Source organism: Heloderma suspectum, chromosome 5 (assembly GCF_057233095.1).
Source record: "Heloderma suspectum isolate Gila_16-S chromosome 5, 16-S_ref, whole genome shotgun sequence".
Taxonomy (NCBI): Eukaryota; Metazoa; Chordata; class Lepidosauria; order Squamata; family Helodermatidae; genus Heloderma; species Heloderma suspectum.
This window is the reverse complement of record NC_139462.1, coordinates 227,729,230-227,752,343: the sequence shown is the minus strand read 5'-3', so window position 1 is coordinate 227,752,343 and position 23,114 is coordinate 227,729,230. Positions and strand designations below refer to the sequence as shown.

General features: G+C 46.9%; 1 protein-coding gene across 1 annotated transcript in view; it reads left to right on the top strand.

The window, feature by feature from the left end:
- Nucleotides 1–23,114, top strand: part of OBSCN (obscurin, cytoskeletal calmodulin and titin-interacting RhoGEF) — a 294,672-nt gene that overhangs the window by 26,055 nt on the left and 245,503 nt on the right. The window contains exons 5-15 of the mRNA XM_084859836.1: nt 2,019–2,285; nt 4,173–4,442; nt 8,118–8,402; nt 11,368–11,652; nt 12,652–12,933; nt 13,532–13,737; nt 14,492–14,567; nt 14,972–15,247; nt 18,799–19,083; nt 21,717–21,998; nt 22,471–22,746. Coding sequence (XP_084715962.1) covers nt 2,019–2,285; nt 4,173–4,442; nt 8,118–8,402; nt 11,368–11,652; nt 12,652–12,933; nt 13,532–13,737; nt 14,492–14,567; nt 14,972–15,247; nt 18,799–19,083; nt 21,717–21,998; nt 22,471–22,746 — 2,790 coding nt within the window. The remainder of the gene's footprint in view (nt 1–2,018; nt 2,286–4,172; nt 4,443–8,117; nt 8,403–11,367; nt 11,653–12,651; nt 12,934–13,531; nt 13,738–14,491; nt 14,568–14,971; nt 15,248–18,798; nt 19,084–21,716; nt 21,999–22,470; nt 22,747–23,114) is intronic.

The window sequence follows — 23,114 nt, the reverse complement described above, 5'->3', positions numbered from 1 at the left end:
CCAAAGATATAATTTCTGTTAATGACAAAAGTACGGGCAAACATTATCTTGAAATTTATGATTCTAGAACGCAACGAATGTTAGCCATTTTTCAGCAAACTTATTTTCCAGTAAGTTATTTTCTCTCGCACTATTATAGTAAGTCAGTTTCTTAATTATGGCAATGTCCCAAATTCTAAAAAGCAATAGGATAAGGGCGGGGCGGGGGACGACGACCCTGCATTTCTTCCAATATCAATTTCTTCCAATTGAGATTTTGGCAATTGTAAATAAATTAATAACCATTTCTGTATCACAGTCCTCTACACAGTCTTTAAGATAATTTAACAAAACTTGCAATGGCTCAAAAACTCTAGGTTCTGGTATAATTTAGGATCTCTCTTAAGATCTCTGAGGAGTTGACTAGACAAAGAGCCAGTGTGGAAGAATAATAAGTGTGATGGGAGTTTATTGTAGAGGGTGTTGCTGTATGTGGGTCAGCTGATGACAAGAGCTTCAGTTTGTGAAGCCTTCAGGAGGTGCTTTCCCCCATTCTAGCCCCAGAAGGAGGTGCTAGCTTCTGGCTCCATTGGAATGGAAACCTTCATCCATTGATTGGATCTGTAGGCAGTAGACATAGTTGCTCAGCTAAGGCATTCTAAACTCCGATTGGCTACCTGCTTGGCAGTCTTATGGCTGGGAGCCAAACATAATCCCTTCTGGATCTGGCCAAACACCTGTCTTCTACTTGTCCTGTCTTTCCTTAGCCTTTGGCTTCTTTGCTCACTCTTACCTCACTATGGACAGACTTTCCAATCTTGATCTCCTGAGCCACAGTACTTGCCTAGGTGAATTGGATCATGGATCTCGCTTTCTGCAACTGGGCAATTAGGAGTAATGCCTGTTCTTATGAGGTCATGGAATGCTGGGACAATGAAGGGAGAGGAGCACAACCAGGCATGGTTGTCACCATGGAACATCCTTGGGCAGTAGCTGACGCCCCAGTATTTTAGTTTCCCTCAATATTACATGGTGGCACTATTTGCGGGGGCGTTGTGGAGGATTTCAATGGTGGCCTGCAAGTTGTCTGATGTTACTAGGTAAGCTGGCAGAGGCCCACCAATGTAGGAGGCCCCCAGGGGGTGCTTTGCCTGGGGAAAATCCTCAAATTTAAGAGGAGGAAAAGTTGGTATGGTGGTAATTGGAGGGGGAGAAGAAGCTGAAGAGAGACCAGGGCAGCGGGAGACAAGAGAGAAAGAAAGAAAGAAGAGAAGAGAGCAGATAAATAAGACATCAGCAAGTAAAAAAGAGTGAACACAAATGAGGAGAACTAATATTGAATGAACTGTGTCCAGAAACTTCTCTTTGACTAACAACACATACTGAACATCGTGCCACATAACAAAGAGTGATTAGCAGTTGGATCATTTGTGTTTTGTTTATTCAGTGTTGTACTTTTTTATTTTTTATTTTTTTTAATCTTTAGGATGAAGAAATGTTGTTCATATTTATTAGATGCAAGACCGATGAGAACTGCATGCATTACATTGGCCTCAACCCCATGATGAGGAAATACTTTGTAGGCTAGTTTACAGCACTGCATCAGATGTTGTGCCCTTTCTTGGCTTACAGAGGCCCAGAGGGTCAGATTCCCTGGACAGCCATGATCCAGAAAATGTTTAAGGGCACAATCCTACACATGTTTAGACAGAAAAAATGTCCTACAATTCCCAGCATTGCTGCCTGGGGAATGCTAGGAGTTCTAGGACTTTTTTTTTCTGTCCAAGCATGCATAGGATTGCACCCTAAGTGGAACTGGCCATTACTTTCAGGGGAGCAGGGGCTTGAATTAAATTCTAATACAAAACAATGTATTAGATGTATTTAAGGATTTGGAATATTGAATTTATCTCCTACATGCAATTCAAAGTCACCGATAAGTTACCTAATGATGTGGCATGATCTGAACTGTGTTTCCCTTATTTTCCATCTAAGATTTGGTCATTTTAACTTTTGCATTTGGTTCTTCCATCCTGTAGAACCAGTACTGGCCGTGAAAAACCCGCTGAGAAATGTAGAAGTAGCACCAGGGAGGGATGCAACTTTTACTGTCGACCTCACGAACGCTTGTTCCGGCTCGTGGTATATTAATGGCAAAATCGTTCAGAACAGTGATAAATACATCATTACAAGAACCAAAACGACCCACAGCCTCATTGTCAAGCGGGTCACAAGTGCTTTCAAAGAAGCAGAGGTGAAATTTGTTGCTGGTAATATTGAAAGCACTGCCAAGATCAGTCTGAAAGGTATTTTTTTATGCCTATCCTTTGGGGCTATTTATTGGGTGGGGTGGGCAGCAATAATTGAATTGGAAGTAAACTTGGAGATCACCTAGTCCAGAGTTGCCCAACCTGGTGTCCTCCAGACATATTGGACTACTACTCTCACCGTGTCCAGCTAACATGACCATTATGGCTAGGGATTATGAGAGCTATAGTCCAATACCTCTGGGGGGTGCCTGGTTGGAGAAGGCTAATCTAGTCCAACTCCCTGCTCACTACAGACCCTGCAATGCAGGGTGCTGTGACAGCGTCCCTGACAGATGGCTTGTCCCACCTCTACTTAAATACCCCCAGCCAAGGAGAACCCACCACTTTGCGAGACAATCTGTTCCACTGCCAAACAGCTCTCACTGTATAGGAAGTTACTTCTAATGTTCTGGTGAGAGAAGTGTAGAACTGACTTTCAGAGCATGTTAACAAACCATTCATATTCTGGTTTCATCTGCTGGTTAAGAAGCTGAGATGAAATCACGATTTCCTGGCTCAGAGGTAGAGAAAAACTGGTTTAAACAAACCACAACAGAGGTCCTGAAGGGAGGAGTGGAAGGGGGAGCGCACAGTTCTCAGTTTAGTAAACCATGGTTTACTCAGCTGAGATGGTTACCTTTGAACTGGGCCAAGGCCAGCCTTCCTAACCTGGTGCCATGCTGACTGGGAATTATGGGAGTCGCAGTCCGACACATTGGAGGACACCAGAGTTGGGGAGGCTGGCCTAGAATATGTTCTCTTCTCTCTTCAAGTATTCACCAGATTGCTGTTTTATTGTTGTTTGTATTGTTTAGTGAAATAACTCTTTAGCTGGCTCCTTTATGACTGAATACAAGTGTTAGTTTCCAACACCAAATGCAAAGTGTTTGTGATGATATCATAATTGCATCACTGGCATCACGTCCTCCCCACCCCTTAGGGCGCAATCCTCTGGCCGCTAGACAGCGGCTAGATGGCCACAGCATTTTTTGTTTCCTGGGAACTGAGCTCGGAGCCAGCGCTCTGAGGTCAGTTCCCAGAAAACTGACTCCGCGCCCCATCCCCTGCCACCTCGTAGGTGGTACAGTTCATCCCCGGATCCGCTTTCGTAAGAGCAGTGTGGAGTGGCTGAAAATGGGGTGTTCCTGGGGGAGGGCAGAAGTGCAGTTACGATGCTTCCTATGTGCTGTCCAGCCTCCCCCCCACCCGCTCCGAGGCACCCTGGCTAGACAGTCAAAATCGGCTGCCTAGCCATGAATGCAGGGTGGCCAGAGCACGAAGAAGATCCCCTCCACGCTCCGCCCGCCCTGCATTAGATAATCGGTTGCATCCAAGTTCAGAGGCGGACGGCTATCCCCATAGGATTGCACCCTTGGTCAAACTGAATTTCCAAGGAAGCCCTTGCTTCCTTCATGGGGTTCCTCTCGCGTAGCTGCTTTGGAATTCCACTGGGTTCATTCTTTACATTTCACCGATCCACCCCAGCTCCAGCAATATTGCTCCTACTCCAGCAGCAGAGGGAAGGTCCATTTCTCACTGCACTTTGCATGCAGAAGGACCCAGGTTCAGTCCCCGGCCAGGAAAGACCCCTGAGGACCACCACCGCTCAGGATAGACAACACTGGGCTAGATGGACCAATGTTCTGACTCAGGTAGCTTCCTGTGTAGTACTATCACTTACATTCACAGATTTTGAATTTGCAGCCAGATGTACATATCTCAACCCAAGCTTTATTATGATGATTATTATTAACTGCTTCAAATTTTGATTTTTTTTCAACTTATGCAAAACCTTATTTCACTTGTAACTTCAATCCATTTGTGTGTCATTGTGTCCCCCCCCCCCGCTCCCCACCTCTGTTGCCCTCCAACTTTCTTTTCCAGATGAAGTGTCAACCTTTGTCAATGAATCGGCCCCTGGAATTTCGGTCAAGCTCTCAGAGAAGTTTGAGCTGGTGTGTGAAGTGTCATCAGTGACTGAGGCTGTCATATGGAAGAAGGGTAAAAAAGATATTAAGCCAGACCAGAGAGTGACGTTTACCTCTCGGGGAATGCAGCGAAAGCTCATCGTGAAAAGCGCAATCAAGCAAGACGAAGGGATCTACACCTGCGAAACGGTGAACGACAAATTAACGTTCCAAGTTGAGGTCAAAGGTGAGAAGTGGTCAAGGCACCCCCCTTTGCCATGACAGAGCCGGTTGCTCGGCAGTGAAAATGGTTCGATGCTTTCAGATACAGGGAACCTGGCAGCATAATGTCAGTGGTACCTCACAAGCCATGTTTTCAAGAGAGCTGGAGGGCAAAGCTGCTTAAATAAAAAGAAAGAAAAAGAGAAAAGAGAGAGGCAGAGTTCAGTTCTGTGTGGGAGCACTTACATTTGCCCTGGAAGTAAGGTGGCCACTTAGATATCACCAGAAAAAGAGGAAATGCATCACCAAAAGAGAGAACAAAAGAGGGCACAGATTTGCAAAAAAACTGCATATGCTGATATATATGTCTAGATGCAAACTTAGAAATAATTGCCATAATTTAAACGGAAATTTAATAGATCTTACCATGGTGGGGAAGATGGTGACCAGGTGACCTGTGTGCCTTGCTCAGTCTGCTGTCCAGGTGACAAAAACTGTTGATGGGCAACTTCAAGGCCCCTCCTCTTACGGTTCCTTATCTCTAAACTGGACTGGACAGCCCTTCAAATAGAGGACACCTTCAAACAGAGGACTGTTTCTGTAAAGTGGGACACATGGCCACCCTACCTGGGAGGGATTCCTTATCCTTAGTTCTGTGTGTGTGAGGACAGGCTGCACTTTCTCACAGATGAGGGCAAGCACTCTTTACATGCTCAAGGGTAAAGGCATCTGTCGGGGATGCTCTGACTTGGATTCCTGCATTGAGCAGGGGGTTGGACTCGATGGCCTTGTAGGCCCCTTCCAAGCCTACTGTTCTGTGATCTGTCAGGGGTATTTTCCCATGCTGTACAATACTTGTATTTGTTTCTTGAGGGAAGGAGCGTGCACACAGGTGGGAGGGAGTGGTGCCCCATGGGTGCAAGTGAAAGAGGAGGAGCTACATGAGTGGGTTCAACAGTACTTACAAGGGATTTTATTTACTGCTGTTGCTAAGGGTGATTCTGATAGATAGCCAGAAATCAAAGTATTATAACATTTTGGTGAAACTTTAGGTAGGTATACATACTATTTATGTTATTGTTATGTTTGTACGCCATTTTGAGAAAAAAAAAACCCTCTGAGGCAGCTCACAAGTATAAAAACTATCTAAAAATAAAACAGTATAGGAAAGAATAGAAAGAATAGAAAGAGTAAAAAATAAAAATCAGACACATGTCTAGTCAGAAGTAAGTCAGTGAGGCTTACTCTCAGGTACACTGCTCTAGGGTTGCAGCTTAACTCTACTAGTCCTCGGTGTAGCGGTATTCCTTTAAAATGGACATGGAGGGTCAAACTAAATGTTACATGTAAGCAATGTTTGTTCTTCTTTTCCACCCAAAAGTAAGCATGCGGGGCCCTCAGGATCAGGACCGCAGCACATGGGGCACTTCAGTTCCCTCCTCCACTAAACTCCTGTGTCAAAGTTAGGGACAGTTAAAAAACGCTCTCACTAGTGCTAGGTCCTGTGAGGGTTCTGACACCAAGTCAGCTGTCTGAGTGAAAATTTGTCTGTCAGGAGAAACAGCCCTGTCCCCCTGGCCTCAACATTATCTGCCCTGTTCCTGAATTTGGTCTTGTAGGGAGGAACAGGTGCTTCCAGGGCAGGGTTGCTGTCCAGGAAGACAGCCAGAACTTATCAGGCATAGTGTGAGGGAAGGGAATCTGTTCCTTCGTCTGAAGGTAAGAACGTAAGAACATCAGAAGAGCCCTGCTGGATCAGACCAAGGCTCCATCTAGTCCAGCATTCTGTTGACACAGTGGCTGATGACCTGTTAACAGGAAACCCACAAGTAAGGACATGAGCGCAACAGCACCCTCCCACACATGTTCCCCAGCAACTGGTGTACACAGGCTCACTGCCTCTGGTACTGGAGGTAGCATAGAGGCATCAGGACTACTAGCCATTGATAGCCTTCTCCTCCAGGAATTTGTCTAACCCCCTTTTAAAGCCATCCTGGTGACCATCACTACATGCTGTGGCAGCGAATTCCATAGTTTAACTCTGTGCTGTGTGAAGAAGTCCTTCCTTTTGTGTGTCCTGAATCTGCCACCAATCAGCTTCATGGGGTGACAGCAGGTTCTAGTATTATGAGAGAGGGAGAAAAATCTCTCCCTATCCACATTTTCCACACCATGCATGGCTGTGTTTCCATGACAATGGAAGGAGAAGCTAATGGATGAGTACTGTTTTTTTTTTTTTAAAGGAATCAGCTTTGCTGTGAGCAGGGCTCCATGAGCAGGTTCTCCAGACCAGTAAAAATTGCTTCACAGAACATTTCTCCTGGTGGGGGTGGGCCTGGAGTGAACGTCATCTGACTGGCAGGGGCTGCTCAGCCAATAAGAGGCTTCCCCCTCCCCCCTTTTCGCCTTTCCCCTGAAAGTCCAGATGCATTTGCATTTCAGGAGCAAGCCTCATTGAGCACAATGGGAGTTACTTCCGAGTAGACACACGTATGCTTGTGCTGGGAAAGATGGGGAGAGAACACAAAGAGGGAAACCAGCCCCCATTTTAACCCGCAGGACCTCATTGACCCCAATGGGAGTTACTTCTGAGGGTTTGTTGTGGGAAAGAGAGCAGTAAACACAAAGACAGAAACCAGCCCCCTTTGTAACCCACAGGATATCTGTGAAGTACTCTCTTTCTAAAGCAATGAATCGGAGCCTCAAGATCAGGCTTAATCACACTTAAGGAATTGGGCTTTGAATTGGGCTTTAAAATGTGCCATTTCAATTGAGGGGGAATCTCTGTAAGTTCTGATGTGAGCATTCAAAGGCAAGCCTCATTCAGCACAATGGGAGTTACTTCTGAGGAGACACTAATGGGTTTGTTGTGGGAAAGAGAGGAAACTAGCCCCCATTGTAATGCACAGGAGCTCTAAAAGGAAGGTGTGAAGTAATTACTTCCTAAGGCAATGAATTGGAGCATCGAGATCATGCTTAAACACTTAGGGAATTGGGCTTTAAAATGTGCAGTGTCAATTGAGGGGCTTCTCTGTAAGTTCTGTGGGCATTCAGAGGGCAAGCCTCATTCAGCACAATGGGAGGAAATACCCCTTGACTGGGGTCACGGTAAAAGGCACACCCCTGGGCAGGACTAGCACACAGGGGTTGGGGCACACAGCAACTGTATGGGGGAGAACCCGACTTAAGGAAAAGAATCAGACTTCAAGCAGTCTCAGGAACTCTGTTTTTTCCCTGATAAGCTCCAGTGTGGCTGCTGGATGGCCATGATGTCATGTATCCCTAACGACCTCAACACGCAGCCGGCTCGGAGTAAATCACTGGTGGAAACACACCCCATAATTTTGTACACATGTCACAGCTTCCACATGTCTACGTGTGGAAGCTGTGACTGTAAACAACTTTACTGTAACATGTAAGCCACCATTATACATACACATATGTCTATATTCCTTCCAAGGAGCTGAGGACCCATATAAAAACAAAACAATACACAAACACTATTACAATCATAACTTTAAAATTACAAACACATGATAAAATACAACAAAACCATCACTACAACACCAGAGAACAGATAAAATACTTGCCTGCACCCCCAAAGCATGTACAAATAAATATGCCTTTAACTAATGTCTGAATGACAGTTCTTTGCTATTTAACTCTGCTGTGGTGTGTTTCTTTATTTTCCCCATGGCAGTGCCTGAGGAGGTGTTTGCCAGCAAGGAGAAGGTACAGAAAGAGATCAAGGTTGCCCTTTCAGAGAGCGCAGCTCTTGCCTGTGAGGTGGCCCAGCCCGATGCAGAAGTGAAGTGGTTCAAGGATGGGAAACTGATCACCTCCAGCCACAAAGTCAAGGTAGAAGCTGAAGGCAAAACCCGGCGGCTGGTTGTACAGCAGGTGGAGAAGAAAGATGCGGGCGAGTACACCTGTGAGGTAGCTGGCCAGAAACTGACCTTCACCGTCATTGCGACAAGTCCAAAAGGTATATATATTTTCCTTGATAGCTGTTATATATTTGAGGCTGCTTTTTTTCACTGGCCAGCACAACCATCCATTCCTTTTCCTCTTCCCTTGTCTGCTGAAAAATCGAACTACAATCCTTGCTATTTTATGCTGCGATGGGCCAAAATATGTGAAAAATCTAATGTCAGAAGCTGTTAAAGATAATGCCTCTCTGAAATGGTTTAGTCTGTCTCTGTTCTTTGAGAAAGCTAAATATTTTTCCAGCTAGGCATTAAACAAGAAAAAGCTGGCTCATCATCAAGGCTGATATTTTCTCATAGATAGTTCTAGTCTCAATTAATCTCCCAAAAGAAAACTTGCCTATCTGTTGTCCGGCTTCACACACAGGACTCCCTGTCTTCTCCTCCTTCCGCCACCCTTCCTTTTGTCTTTTGTCTGTTTTTATAACTTTCCCATTGTTGCTTGGGCTCTTTAGCTGCACGTGGCAGCCAGCTCCCACCATCTTTGGGAATTAGGGATGTTAGAGAATTCCACCACGGATCCCAGGGAGGCCGAATTCCAGTGAATTCGGCCCCCCGGAATCCGTGGCGGAATGGAGCAACCCGCCTCACCACCCCGCGAAAGCCCCGCGAAACGGAGCCTACCTGGCTGCAGCTCCGGTGGTGGCAGCGGTTCTGGCGGCGACAGCTCCAGTGGAAGCGGCAGCTCCAGTGGCTCCAGCCGCTGCTGGGCTGTGGCCGCAAATGGCGGCAGCTACGCTGGCCGCCATTTGCGTCCCTGGCAAGCCGTGATAGGCTACGTAAGTATTTACACAGCCTATCACGGCTCAGAGCAGGGACGCAAATAGCGTAGCAGCCACCATTTGCATCCCTGCTTTTGCCGTGATAGGCTATGTAAATATTTACGTAGCCTATCACGAAAAAGTGGGGATGAAAATGGCGGCCGCTACGGCATTTGCATCCCTTCACTGAGCCGTGATAGGCTACGTAAATATTTACGTAGCCTATCATGGCTCAGTGAAGGGACATAAATGGCAGCCGCTATGCCAGCTGCCATTTGCGTCCGCAGACCTGCCGTGCAGATGCAGCCGGCCTGCAGCTCCTCGGAGTCGCCGCGGAGTGGAGCCAGCCGGGGTAGGATTTTGGGGGGAGGTACGGAGCGCCTCCCCTCCGTCACGAATGTCACCTTTTGAAAAGGTAAGTGACTTTCGTACATCCCTATTGGGAATGCTGCAATTACTTTCAGGCGGAGTAGTGAGGCTCGCCAAACTTCCACCCATAAATGGCCTCACACGTCTAATTTGGCCTTCATCTAAATGGAATAAAGGAGGTGATGTTGAGGCATAAAGTAGCAGCCCATTAGTGGGTCAGCCACTCTGCTTTATTTGGGCATCGCTTCTTTGCACTGTGGGTGGTTTCCCAACATTTGTGGAGTGTCCAAGCACTGCTGAAGTTCAGGCTTCAGATCCCACAGGGCCTTAAAAATCCCCACACCTTACGTTTGACAGTCCTGCTACTGTGTTCAAAGTAGTTGCATTTCAGAATCCAGGCCTAGCCCTCAAGAGGACTTCCAATACATGATATAAAAGGGGGGCTGTTCTCTATTACAGGGGTGGGGAATGCTTTTTCCATAAAGGGTTGTTGACCCATGGTAAATTTCAATAAGAGCTGAAGCCAAGGGTGGCAGAGGAGGAGCCAAAAGTGAGCAATGCCAGAGCCAACAGGGGGCAGAGCCAGCGTGTAGGGTGGCCACTTACACATTGTCAAAAAAGAGGAAATGCATCATCAAAAAAGAGGACACCAATTTGCATAGCATTTGCATATGCTAATTTATATATAGAGATGCAAATTTAGAAATAAAAACTCCAATTTAAAGAGAAACACAAGATCTCACCATAGTGGGAGAGGACTGACGAGCTGTCCCACTGAGTCTGCTGTCCTGGTGCTCCCTGTTGGTGGGAAACTTCAAGGCCCCTGCCTGCTCTCCCTCCTTAGGGTTCTTCATCTTTAAACTGGACTTGGACTGGACAGCCCTTCAAATGGAGGACACCTTCAAATAGAGGACTGTCTTCTGCCAGCCTTCAAATAGAGGACAGTCCTTTGTAAAGCAGAACAGCTGGCCACCCTACAAGTAGAACACAAAAGTCTGTAGAAGAGGGCTGAGCGACCCCAGAGAAGGGGAGGCGGAAGAGACATGTGTAGGCAAATGACTGAGGGAATACTAGCAAAATATTCATAAACTTCACTATTTCCTCTTGAACTAAAGAAGCTGAGCCTTGGGAAGTATTTGGTAAAAGGCTGAGGGACCCATGAGGGTAAGCAAGGAGAGAACACTGCAAATTAACCAGAGGAGTGGGCAAGAAGAAGTATAAGGGAGGCTAAAGGGGGAAGAAGCCACAGAGATATACCAGGAAGCTAAGCGAACTGGGGATTTCAACATCTGGGGAAGAAGGAAAGCAGAGATGGCAAGGGAATCTGAGGCATATACACAGGAGGGTCATTATCCTGACGTGGTGCGGTGGTGGTGGAATGTTCCTGGAAAATGCAATGGCGCAAGCACTCAGCATGAGCACATTACACACATTTTCCAGCACCATTGCGACAAGCACCAGAGAGACTGGGTTTGGTTTGGATCTATTCCATTGATTTAGTTCAGGTATAGAGTTGGTTAATGGGGAGCCATGTTCTGGAAAAAGGTTGGGAGTATTGAAAGGTCTTGGATGTTCTCTTTTTTCTTGTTAATTTGGGGAGCACCCAAAAGAAAGGGCATGTCCTGGCTCTGCTTAAAGTCCTCTTAAAGACTGAGTGGGCAGAGAAGGTTGAAGGTTGATCTGTGGGAGGCTGGAAGAAGCTGCCTTACAGAGCTTTGGTATATGAATATGAGCCACAGGTTTCAGATGTTAATGGGAATCCTTCATGTGCCTTAAAAAGGGAGGAGGGTTTATCAAAAGTTCTTTGTCCTCTCTCCCACCCCCCTAGCTGCAGAAATTGAGGAGGTATTTGCCAACAAGGAGAAAGTACAGAAAGAGATCAAGGCGGTCCTTTCAGAGAAGGCATCCTTCAGCTGCGAAGTGGCCCAGGCCAACACAGAAGTGAAGTGGTTCAAGGATGGGAAGCAGATCACCTCCAGTAACAAATTCAAGGAAGAAGCTGAAGGCAAATCCCGGCGGCTGATTGTGCAGCAGGTGGAGAAGAAGGATGCGGGCGAGTACACCTGTGAGGCTGCTGGCCAAAAACTGATCTTCAGAATCATTGCAACAAGTCCAAAAGGTTTATATATTTTTCCCTATACCCTCTTATGTATTTGGGTCTGCCTTTTCCACTGACCAAATGCCATCACCACCATTCCTTTTCCTCTTCCTTTGAAGTTGAGGCACAAAGTAGCAGCCATTGGTCAGCTTCTCTGTCTTACTTTGGCATCATTTCTTTGGTCTGGAGGTGAGGCCATAGCATTTTTTGAAGCGTCTCCTAGCATTGTTCCAGTCCATGTTTTGGACCCCTGGGGGCCTGAAGACGCTCCTGGGCCGTATGTTTGATAGCTCTGCAATGCAGAGTGTTTAAAGTCTTTGCCATGCAAAATATAGGTATTTTGTAGGGATGTACGAATCCCCTTACTTTGAGTCCCTGGGTTGGGGGGTCTGCAGGTGGGGGAGGCGATCCATTCTTCCCCCCGGAATCCTTGCCGGCCGTCTCCGTTCTGCAAGCGATACGGCCGCCATTGCTGGGCCATATCGCTGCCGAGCAGAAACAAGAAGTGATCCAGACGCGATGGCGTCCGCTATGCCGTTTGCGTCCCTGTTTCTTCTCGCAATAGGCTACGTGTCTGTATTTATGTGGATATTTATGTAGCCTATTGCGAGGAAAAACAGGGACACAAATGGCGTAGCGGATGCCATTTGCGTCCAGATCACTTCCTGTTTCTGCTCGGCAGCAATATGGCACAGCAATGCGGAATGGAGCTTGCAGAATGGAGCCACTGGTGAGGAAGATTCAGCTCCGCGATGGTCCGGCAGGAGGCGGAGGTGAGTGGGATCGTTCCGCCACGGACTCCGGAGGCCGAATTCCAGGGAGTCGGTGGCGAAATTCTTGGACATCCCTAGTATTTTGTGGGTTATTCTGAATGAGGTTGTGATGGAGGAAGACCGGACTTTATGGAGCATTGAGAGTGTGATTCTATGTGTCTGACTTCCAAGGGTTTCAGATGTTCATGGGAAAACTTCAGAGGGGAAGTGGAATGATCAAACATTGCTTTTCCTCTTCTTGCCCCAGTTCCAGAAGCCGAGGATGTGTTTGCCAACAAGGAAACAATACAGAAAGAGATCAAGGCTGTTCCTTCAGAGAATGCCTCCCTCAGCTGCGAGGTGGCCCAGGCCAAGACAGAAGTGAAGTGGTCCAAGGATGGGAAACTGATCACTTCCAGCAAGAAATTCAAGGTAGAAGCTGAAGGCAAATCCCGGCAGCTGATTGTGCAGCAGGTGGAGAAGAAGGATGCGGGCGAGTACACCTGTGAGGCCGCTGGCCAGAAACTGACCTTCAAAGTCATTGTAGCAGGTACCAATGCTTTCATATTTCCATTTGTATCCCAGCATATTCGGGGCTGCATGCGGAATCAAATGTTTTCGGACATGGCAGAAGGATTACATTTTTTGCTGATCACATACATCAGTTCTCAGAACTCCTAAAAGATGGCTTAATGCTGTGCCAACACAAGTGTTGCAACTGGACCACTGTACATCTGAAATGACTCAGATATTTGTGTATGTATGCGACTGGTTTTGCTCTGTCTAGAACTTGTGAATAAGCTACATTTGTGTTTTGCCTAGAAAAGAGCTCCATGTAGGTGTAAATCTTGCATGGTCTGAATACTGAGGGGAAACTGTAAATTAAAAAAAGATGATGCCGCATATGTGAAATAAATGAATGGATTTGTCCTCTATTAGTAAAGAAGGATGGCCACTCTACCGTAGTTTGTGTGTGTTGTGCTGCAGCATGCACTTCGTGGGTAATTCTGAAGGAGGTTGTGATGGACGAAGACCCTGTATTATGGAGCATTTGATGCGTAATTATGTGGTCTTGACTTTTCTGAGAGCCATGGGTGTCAGGTGGGAAGGTGAAGTTATTGAATGTTTCTTGCCCTGCACCCCACTAGATGCAGAAGCGGAGGATGTGTTTGCCAACAAAGAGAAGGTACAGAGAGAGATCAAGGCTGTCCTTTCAGAAAATGCCTCCCTCAGCTGCGAGGTCGCTCAGGCCAAGATGGAGGTGAAATGGTTCAAGGATGGGAAACGGATCACTTCCAGTAACAAATTTAAGGTAGAAGCAGAAGGCAAATCCCGGCGGCTGATTGTGCAGCAGGTGGAGAAAAAAGACACGGGCGAGTACACCTGTGAGGCTGCTGGCCAAAAACTGACCTTCAACGTCATTGCAACAAGTCCAGAAGGTTTATATGTTTTTCCGTATACCCTCTCATGTCCTTGGGTCTCCTTTTCCACTGACCACCAGCACCATTCCTTTCCCTCTTCCTTTAAAGTTGAGGCATAAAGTGGCGGCCATTGGTCAGCTTCTCTGTCTTACTTTGGCATCATTTCTTTCCTCTGGAGATGGTGTCATAACATTTTTGGAGCGTGTCCTAGCGTTGCTCCAGTCCACATTTTTGACCCCAGGGAGCCTGAGAAAGCCATATATTTGATAGCCCTGCAAGGCAGAGTACTGAAAGTTTGCCATGCAGAATAGAGGTATTTCGCAGGTTATTGTAAAGGAGGTTTTGATGGGGGAAACTGGCTTTCTGGAGCATTGAACGTGTGATTCTATGTTTCTGACTCCCAAGGGTTTCAGATCTTAATGGGAAAACCTGAAAGGCGGAGTGGAATGATCAAACATTGCTTTTCCTCTTCTTGCCCCAGTTGCAGAAGCCGAGGATGTGTTTGCCAACGAGGAAATAATACAGAAAGCGATCAAGGCAGTCCTTTCAGAGAACGCCTCTCTCAGTTGTGAGATGGCTCAGGCCAAGACAGAAGTGAAGTGGTCCAAGGATGGGAAACTGATCTCTTCTGGCAAGAAATTCAAGATAGAAGCTGAAGGCAAATCCCGACGGCTGATTGTGCAGCAGGTGGAGAAGAAGGATGCGGGCGAGTACACCTGTGAGGCTGCTGGCCAGAAACTGACCTTCAAAGTCATTGTAGCAGGTACCAATGCTTTCATATTTCCATTTGTATCCCAGCATCTTCAGGGCTCCAAGTGGCATCAGAGGGTCTCTACCATGGCAAAATAAATCTTTTTTTTTTTGCTCATCCTTCCTAGAGATCAGCCCTCAGATCTCCTAATCAGTGGCTTAAAAGTTTTGTAACTGGGCCACCATGAAATGACTGAAATACGTTTGTGTGTGTGACCAGTTTTGCCCTATCTGGGATACGAAATTGAGTTACATTTTTGTTTTGTTTGTGAAAAGCTCCATGTGGCTGGAAATCTTGCATGATCTGTACACTGAGGGGAAATTGTATCAGTGATGGGTCAAGCCACAAAGAGTATAGCAGTCTGAAACTGATGGAGTGTTGGTGTTCTGTTTATTTTAAAATCCCTGCTGGTGCAGAAGCTGAGGATGTGTTTGTCAACAAGGAGAAGGTACAGAAAGAGATCAAGGCTGTTCCTTCAGAGAATGCCTCCCTCAGCTGCGAGGTGGCTCAGGCCGAGACAGAAGTGAAGTGGTCCAAGGATGGGAAACTGATCACTTCCAGCAAGAAATTCAAGGTAGAAGCTGAAGGCAAATCGCGGCGGCTGATTGTGCAGCAGGTGGAGAAGAAGGATGCGGGCGAGTACACCTGTGAGGCCACTGGCCAGAAACTGACCTTCAAAGTCATTGTAGCAGGTTGAAATGCTTTCATATTTTACTTTATATCCTGGCTATTTGGGGCTTCAAGTAGCATCAGAGGGTCTCTACCGTGGCAAAATAAATATATATATATTTTTTTTACCCATCATAGAAATCAGTTCTCAGATCTCCTACTAGATGGCTTAAAACTGTGCTAATGCAAGTTTTTATTTGGGCCAGTATATATCTTAATGAGTCATATTTGCGTGTCTCTGACTCCTTTTGCTCTGTCTGGAACCTGATAATAAGGGGGGATCTCCGCGGTGATAGGTTCACCTCGCTCTCTACTTTGCTGCGGTTTTTAGTGGAGTCAAACCTGTTCCGTCTGGGGATATGCGGGGCTTGAAAGCCCAGATTATCTCAAAGCTAGCCTGGGGCTCTTGACAGGTCGCGCAGCACTTTACTGCAAATTGTTTTGGTGGCTACCGACTGGAGTCCGATCCATGTCATCACCTGGAGAGCCTGTTCACTCCTTCCCACTCTCACTTGCCCTTTCTGCTTTCTCTGGGCAGCATGTGTTATCGCCTGCCTCCCCAACCTATGCCCAATTCCCCCCAATTTTTAAAATTTATTTTTCTCTAAAACCGCAGTACCACATTAACACCTACTCCTGAACAAATGCGCTATTTCGCTATAGCGCTATTTCGTGATAATGCTATAGTGAGATAGTGACATAGGGGTATAGGTACTGCTGGAGAAATGTGTGATAGTACTGTAGTGAGATTGCAGGATAGGAGGTATAGGTACTGTTGAACAAATGCACAATAGTGCTATAGTAAGAAAGTGGGATAGGGGATATAGGACGAATGCCGTAGTCTGCTGTTGCATGATAGGAACAGCTTTTAAATGCACAACTGTGGATTCCATAGTAACTGCCTTTGGAACTGCGATCTGGCCCCATAATTCGCTATTTCGCTTTAATGCTTTACTTAAAAAAAAACGTTAGATGCTGCCTGGAGCACACCTATACTTTTCAGGGATGGCCACCAGAGTTTAGTGGTAGGCAAGGTGAAGTAAATGCCATGAGGTAGCTCAGAACGCTGATGGCCAGCCGTGAAATAGCAGAAACATTGGGGAAACACAGGCAGGGAAAACATTGCGGAAACACCCCTTGACTGGGGTCAGTGAGGTTGTGGCCATGAAAGACACACCCCTGGGCAGGGATATCGTGCTGGAATAAATTAAAGGGGTTGGTGCACACCACAACAGAAGCACAGACAAACAGAATTAAAGAAGACAATCAGACTAAAAGTAGTCTCAGAAGAACCGGTTTTTTGGTGCGAAACTCTGGGGCGGCTGCAGGGTGGCCATGGCGTCTTGTGCCCCGAACAACCTCTGACCGCAGCCACCTCATGCTACATCGCTTGTGGAGACACCCCCTAAGTTACATTCCGCTTCTGCTTAGTAAAGAGCTCCATGTATGGAAAACCTTCCATGGTCTGCATACTCAGGGGGAATTGCATCAAGCTACAAATGTAGCAGTCTGTAATTAACTGTGTTTTGTATGTTTCTAATTCTTGTTTGGCCTGTACCCTGTTGGTGTTAATGACGTTGTGGAAGACCCAAGCAGAGGGTATTCTTGTGATAACAATATTTAACATTTACAAAGTGCTTTAAAGCACAGCTGTCAAGACCGAGCTCCCCACCTAGCCGATGCTCAGGTCTGGGCCACTGTGTTTTATGAGGGAGCGAGGCAGCAGTAGAAGTAGAGGCTAGCTTCTAAGTATACCCCTCACCACCCAAGCCTAGTGTGCCACCCTTCTACATCTTGCTGCCCCAATCTCTCCACCAGCACAACTGGGAAAGCTAGTGTGGTGTAATGGTTAGATTGTTGGACTGGGACTCGGGAAATCTGGGTTCTAGTCCCCATTCGTCCATGAAGCTCACTGTCAGCCTAACCTACCTCACAGGGTTCTTGTGAGGATAAAAAAGAGGACCTTGTGAGCCGCCTTGGGTTCCTTTCAAGAGGAGAAAAAGCGGGATATAAATGTGTTGTTGTTGTTTTCGTCGTCTGCTGCCCCTAATTGCCAGCTGTGAATCTGAGCTTCCCCAGTACAACTCCTCACTCTATACCACTTTGGGCTTCTTTCCCAGCGGCTACTGCCTGCCCTCCAAAGTCCCATCTCACAAAGAAACAGCTGCCCCTCTCTCCCCTGCCTTCCTGAACCCCCCTTGTTATCAAGTCTCTTTTCCATTGCCCAAAGGTCACCATGCCTGTTTTCAGACCTCCTGTGCTGAAGGGGCGGGAGAGGCAGATGTTACAGAATTAAATGCGGGGGCAAAAATTTACATAGGAGCATAGGGGACTGGCCTTATACCAGGTCAGACAATTTGACCACGTAGCCCAGTATTATTAGCTAAGACTGGCACTGGCTCTCTGGGATCTCAGGCCGAGATGGATTCCCATCACCTGCTACCTGGTCCTTTTAAGTGGAGATGGCAAGAACTAAACCTGGGATAGATCTTCTGCATGCAAAGCAGGTGCCCTGTGACTGAGCTATGGCCCCAGCAGCAGGTGATGTTTTAAACTATTTTTTATTGGTTGGCAAGTATGTACTACATTTAATAAAATGTAAATTTTAAAAAGGATGCAGCTGCATATGTGAAATAAATGAATGGATTTGTCCTGTATTAGTAAAGGTGGAGGGCCACACTACTGCACTCTGTGTGTGTTGTGCCGCAGCGTGCACTTTGTGGGTTATTCTGAAGGAGGCTGTGAGGGGGGAAGACCCTGCCTTATGGAGCATTTGATGTGTGATTAGGTGGTCTTGACTTTTCTGAGAGCCATGGGTGTCAGGTGGGAAACCTTAATGTGCCTTGAAAGGGAAGGTGAAGTTATTGGATGTTTCTTGAACTCTTGCCCAATAGATGCAGAAGCAGAGGACGTGTTTGCCAACAAGGAGGAGGTGCAGAAAGAGATCAAGGCGGTCCTTTCAGAGAATGCCTCCCTTAGCTGCGAGGTGGCCCAGGCCAAGACAGAAGTGAAGTGGTCCAAGGATGGGAAACTGATCTCTTCTGGCAAGAAATTCAAGGTAGAAGCTGAAGGCAAATCCCGGCGGCTGACTGTGCAGCAAATGGAGAAGAAGGATGCGGGCGAGTACACCTGTGAGGCTGGCAACCAGAAACTGACCTTCAAAGTAATTGTAGCAGGTAGAAATGCTTTCGTATTTTCCCTTATATTCTAGCATATTTGGGGCTGCAAGTAGCATCAGAGGGTCTCTACCATAGCAAAATACTTTTGTTTTTTTGCTCATTGTAGAGATCAGCCCTTAGATCTTCTAATCAGTGGCTTAAAAGTTTTGTAATTGGGCCACATGAAATCACTCAGACCCATTTGTGTGTGTGACCAGTTGTGCCCTGTCTGGAATATGAAAGTGAGTTACATTTTTGTTTTGCTTAGTGAAGAGCTCCATGTAGCTGGAAATCTCACATGAACTGCATACTAAGGGGAAATTGTATCAGTGATGGGTCAAGCCACAAATATTATAGCAATCTAAAACTGATGAAGTGTTGGTGTTTTGTTTATTTTAAAATCCCTGCTGGTGCAGAAGCTGAGGATGTGTTTGTCAACAAGGAGAAGGTACAGAAAGAGATCAAGGCTGTTCCTTCAGAGAATGCCTCCCTCAGCTGCGAGGTGGCCCAGGCCAAGACAGAAGTGAAGTGGTCCAAGGATGGGAAACTGATCACTTCCAGCAAGAAATTCAAGGTAGAAGCTGAAGGTAAATCCCGGCGGCTGATTGTGCAGCAGGTGGAGAAGAAGGATGCGGGCGAGTACACCTGTGAGGCCGCTGGCCAGAAACTGACCTTCAAAGTCATTGTAGCAGATACAAAAGGTTTGTGTGTTTCCCTTCATATCCTACTATATATTCAGGACTGCTTTTTCTACTGACCAAAGACCCCCAACTCACATTCCTGCTCCCTCCCCACTTGGCTGCCAGTGATGAAAAACTGCATATCCCACACTTGATACTTCAGTTTAAAAGGAATAGGGGAGACACTGGTGCTGGGGCATAAAGTAGCCAACAAAAGGATCTCTCCAAACTTGGAGAATGGGCATCTAAATGGCAAATGCAGTTCAGTGTAAGGAAGTGTAAAGTGATGCACGTTGGGGCAAAAAAGCCCAACTTCAAGTATAGACTGATGGGATCTGAACTAGCGGTGACCGACCAAGAAAGAGATCTTCAGGTTGTGGTGGACAGCTTGATGAAGATGGAAACCAAGCGTGTGACTGCTGTAAAAAAGGCAAACTCCATGTTAGGCATAATCAGACAAGGAACTGAGAATAAAACTGCCAATACAATACTGCCCTTTGACAGATCTATGGTGCAGCCACACGTGGAATACTGCGTACAGTTCTGGTCAACCACACCTAAAAAAAGATATTGTAGAGCTGGAGAAAGTGCAGAAAAGGGCAACTAAAATGATCAAGGGGCTGGAGCATCTCCCCTAAGAGGGAAGGTTACAACAGCAGGGATTGTTTAGCTTGAAGAAAAGGATGGTAAGGGGAGACATGATAGAGGTCTTCAAAATTATGCCTGGTATAGAGAATGTGGATAGGGAGACGTTTTTCTCCCTCTCTCAAAATACTAGAACCCAATGGGGTCATCCCATGAAGCTGATTGGTGGGAGATTAAGGACAGATCCACAGAAGGACTTCTTCACACAGCGCAGAGTCAAACTATGGAATGCGCTACCACAAGACATAGTGATGGCCACCAATTTGGATGGCTTTAAAAGGGGGCTGAACAAATTCCTGTAGGAAAAGGCTATCAGTGGCTACTAGTCCTGATGGCCATGTGCTACCTCCAGTACCAGAGGCAGTGAGCCTGTGTACACCAGTTGCTGGGGAACATGGGTGGGAAGGTGCTGTTGCGTCATGCCCTGCTTGTGGATTCTTGGTCGACAGCTGGGTGGCCACTGTGTGAACAGAATGCTGGACTAGATGGAGCCTTGGTCTGATCCAGCAGGGCTCTTCTTATGCTCTTATTTGGTCAGCCCTCCTGCCTTTCTTTGGCATCAACTCTTTGCTCTGGAGATGGCTTAATAATAATTATCATTCTGTTTTAGACCCCAAAGGGCCTGAAAACAGACACGGGCCTTAGTTTGATAGCCCTGTTACGTACTATGCTCAAAATAGTTCTCCGTACTCAATCTGAGTATTCCAAATGGTGATCCAGTCCTCTGTAGGAGTCTGCATACTTGATATGAAAAGAGGCCCATCTTCCCTAACCACAGTTGGAACGCCACCCTATTGCTGTCCGCTTGTGGTTTGTTGTAGCATGGATTTTGTGATGGAGGTTGTGATTGGAAAAGACCCTGCCTTTTGGAGCATTCAGTTCATGGCTCCCTATGAAAGGGATGAAGGACCTCAGCCCGGGGAGGGGGGCAAATCTGGCCTGCCTGGAGCCCCAGTGTGGCCCTCTGGGAATTCCCAGACTGCCATGCTCCTTCCCATGGACCCACCTTGTTCTCCCCAGCTGTCAATCATTTGGCAATTTCCTGGCTTTTCCACAGTCCCCACCCCTCCCCTCATTCTAAACAGCTGAAATGCCTCTTCTGAGGCTTAGCTATTGGCAGCAAGAGCTTTAAACACAAATATGCTGGCATTTTGGCCGCACCCCTTTTGCCATAAGCCCCACCCACCAATAGAATATGGCCCTTGAGAGCTTTCCAAAATGGAATTCTTGGGCTCAACACCCCTGCCTTATGAGTAGGGATGTACGAATCCCCCACTTGCCAGTCCGGGGGGAGGGGGTCCGTGGCGGGGGGGAGGCGATCCGTTCCTCCCCCCGGAATCCTTGCTGGCCGGCTCCGCTCCGCGGTGACTCTGCAGAGCTGCCAGCCAGCTCCGTACAGCAAGCGATACGGCCGCCATTGCCATGCCGTATTGCTGAGCACTCACTTCAGGAAGGGATCCGGCCGCAAATGGCGTCTGCTATGCCATTTGCATCCCTGTTTGTTCACGCTATAGGCTATGCATTTCTATTTATGTAGATATTTGCGTAGCCTATCGCGTGAAAAAATAGGGATGCAAATGGCATAGTGGACGCCATTTGCGGCCGTAAAGCTATTAGATTGACCTAAATGCAGCCATTTACGGCTGCTTTTAGCTTAATCTAAGACCTTTACAGCCGCAAATGGCATAGTGGACGCCATTTGCGTCCGGATCCATTCCTGCAGTGAGTGCTCAGCAATACGGCATGGTAATGGCGGCCGTATTGCTTGCTGTATGGAACCGGCTGGCGAGTAGGATCTGGCTCTGTGCTGCTCCAGCGGGAGGCAGAGGTAGGTGGACCCGTTCTGCCATGGACTCTGGAGTTTTGAATCCGGCCTCAATGGAGTCCGTGGCGGAATTCTCGGACATCCCTACTTATGAGGCAAGGATTTCAGATGTTAATGGGAAACCTTGAAGTGCCTTGAAAGGGAGGTGAAGTTATTGAATGTTTCTTGCCCTCCACCCCATTAGATGCAGAAGTGGAGGATGTGTTTGCCAACAAGGAGAAGGTACAGAAAGAGATCAAGGCTGTCATATCAGAAAATGCCTCCCTCAGCTGCGAGGTGGCTCAGGCCAAGGCGGAAGTGAAATGGTCCAAGGATGGGAAACTGATCACTTCCAGTAACAAATTCAAAGTAGAAGCAGAAGGCAAATCGCGGCGGCTGATTGTGCAGCAGGTGGAGAAAAAAGACGCGGGCGAGTACACCTGTGAGGCTGCTGGCCAAAAACTGACCTTCAACGTCATTGCAACAAGTCCAGAAGGTTTATATGTTTTTCCGTATACCCTCTCATGTACTTGGGTCTCCTTTTCCACTGACCACCAGCACCATTCCTTTCCCTCTTCCTTTAAAGTTGAGGCATAAAGTGGCGGCTATTGGTCAGCTTCTCTGTCTTACTTCGGCATCATTTCTTTCCTCTGGTGTCATAACATTTTTGGAGCGTGTCCTAGCGTTGCTCCAGTCCACATTTTTGACCCCAGGGAGCCTGAGAAAGCCATATATTTGATAGCCCTGCAAGGCAGAGTACTGAAAGTCTGCCATGCAGAATAGAGGTATTTCGCAGGTTATTGTAAAGGAGGTTTTGATGGGGGAAACTGGCTTTCTGGAGCATTGAGCATGTGATTCTATGTTTCTGACTCCCAAGGGTTTCAGATCTTAATGGGAAAACCTGAAAGGGGAAGTGGGATGATCAAACATTGCTTTTCCTCTTCTTGCCCCAGTTGCAGAAGCCGAGGATGTGTTTGCCAACAAGGAAACAATACAGAAAGCGATCAAGGTGGTCCTTTCAGAGAATGCCTCCCTTAGCTGCGAGGTGGCCCAGGCCAAGACAGAAGTGAAGTGGTCCAAGGATGGGAAACTGATCTCTTCTGGCAAGAAATTCAAGGTAGAAGCTGAAGGCAAATCCCGGCGGCTGATTGTGCAGCAGGTGGAGAAGAAGGATGCGGGCGAGTACACCTGTGAGGCTGCTGGCCAGAAACTGACCTTCAAAGTCATTGTAGCAGGTACCAATGCTTTCATATTTCCATTTGTATCCCAGCATCTTTGGGGCTGCAAGTGGCATTAGAGGGTCTCTACCATGGCAAAATAAATCTTTTTCTTTTTTTGCTCATCCTTCCTAGAGATCAGCCGTCAGATCTCCTAATGTGGCTTAAAATTTTTGTAACTGGGCCACCATGAAATGACTGAAATACGTTTGTGTGTGTGACCAATTTTGCCCTATCTGGGATACGAAACTGAGTTACATTTTTGTTTTGTTTGTGAAAAGCTCCATGTGGCTGGAAATCTTGCATGATCTGTACATTTGAGGGGAAATTGTATCAGTGATGGGTCAAGCCACAAATATTATAGCAATCTGAAACTGATGAAGTAG